We start from the raw sequence: 11,593 nt of genomic DNA on the forward strand, positions 1-11,593 counted from the left end.
GACTCGGGTGGGCCGGGAAAGTTGTCTGCCGGAGAGGCGCGGCCCGGGCCCCGTGTCCCGGCGCGGGCCCCACCCCCGTCTCGGCCCCGGCCCCCTGTCCCCGCGCGGGCCTCGGAACAATCCCCGATCGGGCGCGGCCCCCTTCCCCGGCCCGCCGCGATCCTCGGGACAATCCCCGATAGCGGCCCCCGGCCCGGCCCGACCCCCCCCCCCCTCCCCGTCTCGGGCCTCGGGACTGCCCCCGTCTCGGCCCCCGCCCCCCGTCCCGGCGCGGGCCTCGGAACAATCCCCGATCGGGCGAGGCCCCCCTCCCCCGGCCCGGGGCCCCCCGTCCCGGCGCGGGCCTCGGGACTGCCCCCGATCGGGCGCGGCCCCCGGTCCCGGCTCTGGATCCCCGTCCCGGCGCGGGCCCCCCGGCCCGGCCCGGGCCCCCCGTCCCCGCGCGGGCCCCGGGACGGCCCCCGATCGGGCGCGGCCCCCACCCCCGTCCCGGCGCGGGCCCCGCGTGGCGCGCGCGGCCTCCCTACCTGTTCCAGGTGGCGTTGGCGCAGGCCCGGCGCTGCTGCGTGCCCCGCTCGTCCGCGGCCGGCTCCCTCTTGCCCAGGTCACTGAGGCTGGGCGAACTCATGAACTTCAACCTGCGGAGAGTCCTCATGCTGACCCGGCGCCCACGCGGCCCTCCGGCGCTGCGCCCGCTACCAGGAAGCCAGGGCGGCGACTAGGAGCCCAGCGGCCTCTCGGGGTCCCGCCCCGGCCCCGCGCCCCCGCCCCGGGCCGCGCCCCGCGCCTCCGACCCGGTTAATCATTGCTCCCGCGGCGGCGCAGCGCCCAGCTCCGCTCCCGCGGCCCGGCCCGGCGCTAGCGCGGCTGGGGGCGGGCCCGCGGAGAGGGGCGTGGCCACCCGCTGGGGGCGTGTCCTCGGAGAGGCGGGGCGAGGCCACAGCGGCTCCGCCCCCGTCGCTCCGGGGAGGGGCGGGGCCTTCGGAGGTGCTGGGCGTGGCCACGCGCGGGGGGCGGGTCCTTGGGGAGGCGGGGCGAGGCCACAGCGGCTCCGCCCCCGTCGCTCCGGGGAGGGGCGGGGCCTTCGGAGGTGCTGGGCGTGGCCACGCGCCGGGGGCGGGGCCGACGCGCCGGGGCCTCCCTCGGTGCCCGTCCCCCTCCCCCTTCCCGGGGCCACGCACACCCGCAGGAAGCCGGGACACAGGACACACCCACCGCCCGACCGGCCTGCGACTCTCCCATCCATACCTCACACAGAGTCACACCCTCCGCGCGTGGTCCGGCTTCAGAGAAGCCTGGACCGGCCCGGATCCTCCCAGACCCTTTTACTGGATACAAGCTCCTCCATGACTCAAAAGACTGAATGAATCGGGGTGCTGGTTCCGTCCTCCGCGTGCCCCCGGGGCCAGGAGCCCCGACCCACCTAGGCCCCGACCGGCTGTCCTGGATCCCCTCCTGGGCCCTGCCTGGCTGCCTGGCGGAGCTGCTGGGCCGAGGGCCGGGAGAGTGGAAGGTGGTGGACACAGCCCCCTCCCCTGGAATGGAGGAAGCAAGCAAGGATCTTCTAAGCCCCCGTGGGCCTTGGTGTTTCCTGTACTGCACAGGGCACCTGGAGCTGCTCGAGGGGAGAGGGGCCTCTCTCCCTTCTTCCCACGGGGAAACTGAAGTGACAGAGCAAAATAGTGCCCAGGGTTGTGCAATGCGCTCAAGGCAAGCCAGGCCTCTGGTCGCACACGGTGCCCACCCCTGACACAGGGTGGCCTCCGCCCCACCTGATCTCTCACGACAGGTGACCAGTGCAGGTCCAGAGCCCCGGGCCGGACGCAAGGAGCCAGCCAGTACTTCCTGTGTGCGCACTGTGGGGCAGACTTCAGCCCTGTCCTCAGGACAGGGGAGGCAGACTCACCAACAGACTACTCCCTGCTCTCAAGAACGGCCCAGGGAGCCTGGGACCACATGACCTCCCCCCTCCCCTCAGTGATGGCCCTGGGGGGGGGGTTGGCCTCCCCGACCCCAGCTGCCCTGCCGGTACAGGCCGGGATCAAGCTGGAGGTCCACAGAGGCGGCTCTGCCAGTCCTGGAGAGCTGGGCTGGGGTGGCAGTGGGCTTTGCTGGGCCCCTGACGAGGGAGCCGGGCGTGGGCAAGGGATCTGGGCGCGGGCTTCGTCCTGCTGGGGACCAAGCCCAGATTCTTGTCCTGCAGGAGGGCAGCTGCCTGCTGCCCAGCTTCTGGCATCTCCAGAATGACCCCCAGTGAGGGTCAAAGGTGAAAGGTCATCTCCCCCTTCCTTCCCGCTTAAGCCCGGGGCGTGGCCCTTTCGCCATTGGGTGGCGTTTTCTATTTCTTTCTTCTGCCCCAAGCCAGGAAGGCCGGGGCTGGGCCTTGTTCATGCCAGTTCCCGGTGCCTGGCACACAGCAGGCGTGCACCAACGCTTAGAGGGAAGGCTGGGTGCACACCGGAACCGTACCGGGGAGAATGCTCTTATTCACGGGGCTCCACCATGGCTCCGGACCAGCCCTGGGGCCACCTGGGCCTCCTTCTGGGAGGTATCTGATGCAGGGGCACTTCTGCCCCCTGGTGGCAAAGCTCAGCACTGCCCCAAAGCCGGGGCAGAGCCCCTGAGCTAGGCACCCTGGGGTCCCAGAGCCCCTGGGAGGGGGCTGTGTGCTGGACCCTTCCCCTGCAGCCCGTGCCCACGGGGCAGGGCCCCCCCCTCTTCCCCGGGGTGGCAGGGAGCACAAGTGCAGGGCCAGGCCAGGGCTGGCAGCCGAGCTGGCACAGGAGGGTGGGAGGCATTTGGGAGCCCGGGTGGCTGCTGCCCCAGGGTGAGCCTGTCCCAAGGCGCCTGGGGCAGGGCACCGCCGGCCAGCCCACGGAGGCAGCATGCTTGCGAAGGGGGGGCCTCCCGGGCTCCCCTTGAGCCAAGCCTGGGGTGACGGAACCTCTGCGGCCAGCACTGACTTTTGTCATGCCTGCGTCGCGGCCGGGGAAACTGAGGCTAGGTGGGGCTACAGACCAGGAATGTCAGCCAGAGAGCAAAGGCGCCGGGGAACGCTGCCTTGGGTGAGGAAAGGGCCCCCTGCCTTCCGGGCACGACAAAGGACCACAGGCCCGTTGATTGAGCACTGAGTACACATGGCACAGTGGGGTTCGAGAAGAACAGGGTTCCCGCCGCTGCGGGGTGAACTTGCTGTCGCGTCCCATCCTTGCTCGGCCACCTGCTGCCTGGCATCCGTCCCTCCCCCCCCCCCCCCGCCCGGGCCTCCTTCCCTAGGGGACCACAGACCCCTGTGAGGAAGGGCCCTGGTTATGGACACAAGACCTTCAATGTGCTCTTCAGAGAACCCTCATTCTGCCATGTCACTAGCGGGGGACAGCAAGGTCCCAGTGAGTCCAGGCTCGGAGTCTCCGTCCCCACCCCGCACACCTTCCTGGCCTGCCCAGAAGCCCCTGGGCCTCAGTCCTTAGGACCTGGAGGTAGCCAGCCCCAGCCCAGAAGCACTCAATGCCCCGCAGGTCACAGTCCGGCTCTCTAACTTCCTGTGGTCCAGCCGGCTCCGGCTCCGGCAGCCCTGTTCCCGGGGGGCCGGCTGACGCCGTAACAGGCGAAGTGACTAGTCGACGGTCATGTGGCCCGGGACAGCTACAAGTGAAACCCAGGCTCACAAATTGCACTGGCTGAGTGTTGGTGTCTCGTGCCTGTCACCCCAGCCACTCAGGAGGCTGAGCTCTGAGGGTCGCAGTTCAAAGCCAGCCTGGGCGGGAAAGCCAGTGAGACTCTCATCTCCAGCCACCACAAAAAGTCAGAAGTAGAGGAGTGGCACAAGGGTAGACAACACCCAAGCCCTGAGTTCAAGCCCCAGGCCTGGCACAAAACACAACCAAGCCAAAACAGACCCCACTGGACTCCTTCCCCTTACTAGGATGCCTGTCACCCGGGATCCAGCACAAAGCAGTGCTGCTGGCCGGGGGCTGGTGGAAGAGGGCAGGGCCAGCCCCGCACCAGAGCTGTCCCCTGAGCCCTGCTGTCCCAGGAATCACCCCCCCCGCCTCCATAGGGGGATTGGAGGAGAGCACCTGCTTCCTGGCAGAGTCCCTGGGTCCTCAGCCGGCCCACCTGCTGTGGGGACAGTGGGGTCCCTCGTGGGAGTGAGGCAGGGTGGCCCGGGCCCCTGAGTGCAGCCCAGGGCTGAGACGAGGCCCCGCTGGAGGTGACCCCGCTGTGGTCCTGAGAAGGACACCGAGACACAGAGGCCCTGGGGCCGCTGACGGCAGAGGCCGGGGAGGAGGCTGCGTGCCAGGGACCCCGGAGGACGGGCGGCCGCCAGACACCAGAGGAGGCAGGAAGCGGCCCTGCCAGCTCCTTTCTCTCAGCGTCTCGCTTCTGGAACCGGAGAAATCAGATTCCCGTCTGAGCCCTCCCGCCCGGGGGCGGGGGGGGGGGGTTGGGGAGGGGGGCGGGCGAGGGCAGCCGCCCACCCGCCACCTGTCCTCACACTGGGCTGCGCACCTCCAGGCTCTGGCACAGACCCCCGGAAACCCACGTCGTCCCAACACTCAGTGTGCGGCAGACACCCCCGCCCTGCCCCCCCCCCCAGAAACGCGGGCATCTCAGCCCGGGCGGGACCTCCGCCAGAGGCGTCGTGACCTCGGTGCTCAGCCCAACCCTCTCCCCGCGCCGGCCCTGGGTGCTTGCCCCAGCTCCGGAGGCGGACCGCCATTGTGCCCGCCGTGCCGACAGGCCAGCCGAGGCCACTCGAGCCTGCGGGGATGCCAGCTCCGCTTCCTGCCCTCCATCGGACGGGCACCGTGCCCGGCCCCTGTGCCTGGAAGGCCGGGCGGCAGGCCGGTCCCTTCTACTCCCTGGTCCAGGGTCAGCCGTGTCTGTTACCAAGTACCTGCTGTGCCTGCTGGGCACAGCCTCGGCCCCCTGCCAGCAAGGGGGAGCCCCGTTTCTGTATCCGGAGGTCACCTGCAGGACCGGGGCTTCACTCCCAGCCCCCCCCCCCTCCAGCCCCCGCTTCCCCGGGGCAGGTCGTGGCCCGAACCCTCCTGTTGGCAACTAGAGACTGTTGCCCCCCGGGCCGGGGCAGGGGTGGCCGGGGCTCCGGGGCTCTGGGCTCCCGGCCAGGCCAGCAGATCCCAGGCCCTCCTGTCCTGTCCTCCATCTTGCTGCCTGTGGGCTCAGGGCAGGGGAGGTGAGCTGGGGCTCAGGTGGAAAAGCTCACCAGGGTCAGTGCTCAGGCCCAGGTACCGGCGTGCACGTGCACGTGCGTGTGCACACACACACACAGTCGCGAGTCCTTCTTTCTCCAGCTTCCCCTGCTCTTGGTCAAGAGGAAACTTCACTGGCCAATCAGAACGCGCGTCAGGCCGGTTCTGACCAATCAGAATCCACCCCCTGGCCCCTCCGTGTCAAGAGGAAAAAGGACTCGACGGGGTCCCCCCGGGATCACTGGGCTCACAGACGCCCCGTCCTGTTTTGCAGCGAGGATTTTTAATTCCCCGTTGTTGTTCTGTCTCCCGACGCTGCCATCCGCGGCCGGCCTGCCCCTTCCCCCTCCGCACACCCGGCCACCGCCGCGGCCGTCCTCCCTCCCTCCCTCCCTCCCTCCCTCCTCAGGCCGTGCCTGCCTCCTCCATCAGACCAGACGCTGCACGGCTGGCTCTGCGTGCAGATCAGGAAGATCCACCACCGGGGCTTCCCATCAGCTCCTGGAGGAGCCAGGCCTCCGTCCAGCCCTCCCCCACCCCCCCCCTCCACTCCCCTCCCCGCCGGGGGCTCCACCGCCCCTCTGCCCTCCTGGCCCACGGCTTACCTGGCTTCTGGGACCCAGCGCCTGCCGCCCGGTCCTCCTCCCCGTCCTGCCTTCTCCCTCTCACCGCACCCTCTCCGCCCCTGGACTTGGGCACCGAGGCCCTCCGCTGCCTGGCCGCCCCCCCCCCCCCCGCCCGCCCTCCGCCCCTGGACTTGGGCACCGACGCGCTCCGCTGCCCGGCCCCCCCCCCTCCGCCCCTGGACTTGGGCACCAAGGCGCTCTGCTGCCTGGCCCCCCCCTCCCCAACCCGCCCTCCTGCTCCCCCCCCCCCCCGCCCCTGGACTTGGGCACCGACACGCTCCGCTGCCCGGCCCCCCTCCGGCCTTGCCACATGGCACACCCTCGCCTACTCCTCGGTTCCCAATGCCAGAACCCGGTCCTATAGCGAGGCCGATGGAGTCTCACTGCAGATGCAGCTGGAGTCTGCCTGGCGCCTGGCACCCGATGCCCGCTGCCCAGGGCTACCCACGCCCAGGGACAGACCCGCGTCCAGCACACATTCCTGCTGCGCGCCAGGGGCCTGCCATGGGGGGGGAGGAGGGGAGTCACCACACCGCCGCCGGGGTGGCAGAACTCCAGGCCCGGCCGGGGGGGACCTGCAGTGCCGGTGGGAGGAGCTAATAAGCATCCGTAACTCCAGCTCCTCGGGGGCCTGAGATCTGACGATCTCAGTTCAAAGCCAGCCCAGGCAGGAAAGTCTGGGCGGTTCTCATCTCCGACCACCCATCAGATAGCCAGAAGTGGAGCTGTGGCTCACGTGGTTGAGTGCCAGTCCTGAGAGGAAAAGGGGAGAGTAGGAGGCCCTGGGCTTAGGCCCAGTACTGGTATGGGAGTGAGAGTACGCGTGCACGGATACCCACTCACACACACACACACACTCACTCACACTCACACACACACACTCACAGGCAAGCTGGAGACGCCAATAACTTGCAAGCGCTCTTCCTACCCTCGCCCTAGAGGGGCGGGCGAGGAATTCCGTCCAGCCCCAGTGACTCGCTGAGCTCGCGTGACCGTGAACCTCACCGGGGCCCAAGCCATCCCACGATGAAGCCAACAGACTGGACGGGCGTGGCGGCCCCCTCCCGCCATCCCAGCCGCTCAAGGGGCTGAAGGGGGAGGATCGGGGTTTGAAGCCGGCACAATTGCAAGACCCTATCTGAAAAACAGGCTCCAAGCAAAAGCGTCGGCGGCGCGATCCAAGCCATAAGCGCCTGCCTGGCGGGCGCAGAGCCCTGAGTTCAGAGAGACCATGGAGACTTGCTTCTGCATGCACCCGTGTTCCCACGAAGGAGCTGGCGACGGGGCCCCGGGGGGCTGGCCCATGGCCCCGGCGGGGGACGCTGACACGGAGCGCCCCCTCTGGTCCACAGGGGGCAGCTGTGCCCGTCTAGAAGCCGGCTAGAAGCGCGCTGCCCACAGAGACAGCCTCGGCCTAGCAATCCGTGGCACCCCACCAGGGTGGCGGTCACACCACAGCGATAACCCGGGTGCCGGGGCTCAGCCCCCCTCCCCCCCATGGGGGTCTCAGAAGAGCCGGCCCAGCCACAGAGGTGACCCAAGCCAGCGCGGCCTCCTCCCGTGCCCGGGGGGGGGGGGGGACCTCGGCCATCAGCCCCAAGGCCTGGCCTCCTCCCATCTCCAGGGCCCCCCAGGGCGGTGTGGAGGTGTGGCCAGCTCCGAAGGCCCGCCAGGCCTTCGAGGAAGCCGGAACCCACTCACAGACCCCCCCCCACCCCCCACCCCCGCCCCTCAGGTCTCAGCAGGGAGACAGACGCAGACTGAGAAGACGGTTGTTTCCGGGCAGAGCAACCTGCCCACAGGCACCCAGCGCGTGCACAGGCCCAGCTGCCCGGACGCACCCCTCCACGCGGGTGGCGGGTTCCCTGGAGCCAGGACGGCTGGCGAGGGCCCCCAGAATGTGTTTTATGAATGGGTGAACAAAAGACGGGAGCCGCAGCTGCTCCGGCACCCACGCGGCCGTGGGCGAGGCCGTCTGCCGCCGAGACTGGAACTCAAAAGCACAAACGAGGAGTCACCGCGCGGGGTCAGGCCGGTCCTGCCTCCGCGCGAGCTCTGAGTGGGGGGACGAGGCGGCGGCACGGTGGGCCGGGGGAGCCCCGCTTTGCTGGCTGTACCCCCTGACCGTGGCCGTCGCCGAGGCGGCCCTCAGCCCCGTGAGGCTCGAGGCCTGCTGTGTGCCTCGGACCGGCCGGCCCCCACCCCAGAACCTGGCTCTGCAGAGGAAGGAATGACCCCAGCTTACGGGGTGCCCAGCGCCCCGCGCCCCGCCCATCGGGGCGGCACCCCAGCCGTTGGTCAGCACACCCTGTGTGCAGGACCCGACTCCAGCTGAAGAGACCACCAGGACACCGCTGCAGGACTGGCCTGTGCCACGGGCAGCCCCGCCCCCGCCCCGCCCCCACCCCGCCCCCAGACCTCCAGGCCCCGCCCCCCCACGGCTCCAGTTCACAGAGCTCAGATGCACGTGGCTGCATGCTGGCTGCTCTCGGGGCCGGAGGGGCAGGTGAGCTGGGCTTTGCAGCAGGGACCCCACCCCCGCCCAGCCGCTGCCTAGGGGGCAGACCTCGGAGCCGTCCCTCCAAAGGCCGTGCGGCCGGGGGGAAGGGACAGCCCCAGCCCTGCTGCCCGAGATCCAGGGCCGAGCTGGCCCGGCCTCTCTCCACTTGCCCAGCGTGCGGAGATCGGAGCCAGCATGGAGGCAGCCCCGCCTCTGGGCAGGTGCAGATGGCACAGGCATCTCGTGTGGAGTGGGCATCCATCCCCCCTCCCCTGTTTCCTCTGGGCTGCCCAGAAGTGCCAACAACAGTCACACGATGCCAGTGCCAGTGAGGTCACCACTGAAGCCAGGATGGCCTTCCCACAGTGCACAGCACCACGACCAGACCACGAGGCCACGCCGCTGCAAGACCAGCAGGCCATGCCACTGTCTGGCAGACCACGCCACTGTCAAGCCATAAGACCACGCCACTGCCAGACCACGAGACCACGCCACTGCAAGACCAGCAGGCCACGCCACTGTCTGACAGGCCACACCACTGTCAAGCCATGAGACCACGCCACTACAAGACCACAAGACCACGCCACTGCAAGACCAGCAGGCCACGCCACTGTCTGGCAGACCATGCCACTGTCAAGCCATGAGACCACGCCACTGCAAGACCACGAGACTATGCCACTGCAAGACCATGAGAACACGCCACTGCAAGACCAGCAGGCCACGCCACTGTCTGACAGGCCACGCCACTGTCAAGCCATGAGACCACACCATTGCAAGACCACAAGACTACGCCACTACAAGACCACGAGACCATGCCACTGTAAGATCACAAGACCACACCACTGCCAGACCACGAGACCATGGCACTGCAAGACCACGAGACTATGCCACTGACTGGCAGACCACGCCACTGTCAGATCACACCATCGTCAGACCATGAGACCACGCCACTGCAAAGACCACAAGACCACCCCACTGTCTGGCAGACCATGCCACTGTCAGATCATGCCATTGTCAAACCATGAGACCATGCCACCGTAAGATCATGAGATCACGCCACTGTAAGATCACGGGACCACGCCACTGTAAGATCACAAGACCACGCCACTGCAAGACCCACCAGACCATGTCATTGTCAAGCCATGAGACCATGCCATTGCAAGACCAGCAGACCATGCCACTGTAAGACCACAAGACCCTGCCTCTGTCAGACCACGTGACTGTGATATCATAAGATCATGAGAGCATACCATGGTAAGACCACAATACTGTGAGATCACAAGACCGACTGTCTTTGTAATGAGATAGTACCCCTACAGGACCACCAGATCGCAGCGCTGCAAGACAGTAAGGCCACGCCGATGTAAGATCAGACTGAGACCCTGTGGCTGCAAGACCACGAGACCACACCCTCTTGAGACCACTGTGCTGGGCTGGGGATATGGCCTAGTGGCCAGAGTGCTTGCCTCCTATACATGAAGCCCTGGGTTCGATTCCTCAGCACCACATAGATAGAAAACGGCCAGAAGTGGCGCTGTGGCTCAAGTGGCAGAGTGCTAGCTTTGAGCAAGAAGAAGCCAGGGATAGTGCTCAGACCCTGAGTCCAAGGCCCAGGACTGGCAAAACAAACAAAAAACAAAACAAAACAACAACAACAAAAAGACCACCATGCTGCAGGACCCCGGTGTTCCTAGACAACAGGACCCCGGTGTTCCTAGACGACAGGACCCCATCCCTGCAAGAGCGCACACAGCCGTCATCGTTGCCAAGCTGTGTCCACAAGGCGACACAGCCATGCCCCCCCATCGCCCACGCCCCTTCTCCACCTCCCCCAGCCCGGCTGACCCTCACTTCTCGGAAGGCGCTGCCATAATGACCATCGGAAGCGCGAGGCAGGCGGAGCCCAGGGGCTGCCGAGGCCACCGAGGTGGAGGCGGGCAGCCTGGCTCCCGATGCCTGCCTGAGACCCTTATCCCACCCGTGGCTCTGAGAGGAAGCTCAGCCCACAGAGACGGGGCCACGTCTGGGCAGCTGGCCCTGCTTCTGTCCCCACTCTGCCCCTGCCTGGCCCACGCTGGCTCCTCCTCCCAGGCCACCCACCCAGCTGCAAGCCGAGGCCAGAGAGCAGTACTCACGCTGAGCCACTCCCCAAAATGTAGGGTGTCTGAAGTCACAGACACAGGTGGCCCCGTCCCTGGGGTGGCTGCACCTGCACGGCCAGACACTCAGGTGGCAGAGGAAGGAGGATCTTGAATTCAAGGCCAGCACAGGCAGCGTTCGTGAGACTCCCTTTCAACAAACAAGCTGGATGTGGCGATGCATCCCTGTAATCCCAGTTACCCAGGAGGCAGAAACAGGAGATCCCAAGTTCCGGGTCAGCCTGGGCAAAGTTAATGCCCCTCTGCTTTGAAAACAAAACACAAACAAAAGAACTGGGGCAGGGATTTCCGCAGCAGACAGGCCGCCTGCCCAGCACGTGGGTCCTGGGTGCCAACACCAAGGGTTTCAGGGTCACCAGGAGTCACCAGGAGTCCCTCCCGGCTCCACGAGGCTGCCCTTCCTCCCCACCGTCCATAGGGGGGGTCCAAACTCCCGAGTCCCGTGTCCCATCCCTGACCCCAGAGGCGGCTGGGCCTTCCCAGTGCCTGAAGCCACCGGGGCCTCGGGGGAAGGACCCTGCGCCCACGCTTGCCCGTGGGGACGGATGAGGTGTGCTTCCGGGGGTCTCCGAGGGGGTCCCCATGGGGGGCTCAGGAGAGAATGCCATCCACGACCCCAGACACTAGCAGGGTGCCCCGAGAGGCCCGGACATCTGCCCCTTCTCCCCACCGCGCCAGCCGTGGTCTGGGTGGCACCCACCCCGCTCCAGGCCTGCCTTGAGCTCGAGGCTGGCATTACGCCACGCCACCTGCCCCGCACCCCCCCCCCGGGGTTCCGCCTGGCCAGCCCCGGCCTTTGAAGGCGTCCATTAGAACCAGAAAGCCATTAGCCGCTCTCCGCGCTGCACGCATGCTTTCCTGCCGCCGAGGAATGGAGTCCATGCCCTGTCCCCATCACCAGCGGGCACGACAGCCGCCAGGGACACCCGTCTGCCCACCTGCGGCGGTCCCAGCCACCTGGCAGCCTCGTCTTTGGACCCCAGGGCTACCCCGGCATGGGGGTGGGGGTGATACGATTCCACATCCAGATCAGGACCCTAGGGACCAGAGACCCAAAGCAACCTGCCAGCCGAGGGCCGAGGATGCTGACTC

The 11,593-nt window shown here is 67.7% G+C and overlaps 1 protein-coding gene and 1 long non-coding RNA gene across 5 annotated transcripts in view; one reads left to right on the top strand and one right to left on the bottom strand.

Annotated features, from left to right (window-relative positions):
* Positions 1-8,057, bottom strand: part of Prr5 (proline rich 5) — a 24,066-nt gene extending 16,009 nt beyond the window's left edge. Inside the window, exons 1-2 of one of the 4 annotated variants that reach the window (XM_048354120.1) lie at positions 8,053-8,057; positions 528-638 (exon numbers count right to left, since the gene is read on the bottom strand). In XM_048354120.1, coding sequence (XP_048210077.1) covers positions 528-628 — 101 coding nt within the window. In that variant the 5' untranslated portion in view covers positions 629-638; positions 8,053-8,057. Of the gene's footprint in view, positions 1-527; positions 902-5,821; positions 5,877-8,052 lie in introns of those variants that run through there. The other 3 variants (XM_048354112.1, XM_048354103.1, XM_048354094.1) reach the window with 3 other exon arrangements.
* Positions 1-10,784, top strand: part of LOC125357310 — a 12,472-nt gene extending 1,688 nt beyond the window's left edge. The window contains exons 2-3 of the long non-coding RNA XR_007212114.1: positions 7,844-7,855; positions 10,773-10,784. This is a non-coding gene — a long non-coding RNA (uncharacterized LOC125357310). The remainder of the gene's footprint in view (positions 1-7,843; positions 7,856-10,772) is intronic.
* The last annotated feature ends 809 nt before the right edge of the window (positions 10,785-11,593 follow it).

The sequence above is a fragment of the Perognathus longimembris genome, chromosome 1 (assembly GCF_023159225.1).
Source record: "Perognathus longimembris pacificus isolate PPM17 chromosome 1, ASM2315922v1, whole genome shotgun sequence".
NCBI classification, from domain to species: Eukaryota; Metazoa; Chordata; class Mammalia; order Rodentia; family Heteromyidae; genus Perognathus; species Perognathus longimembris.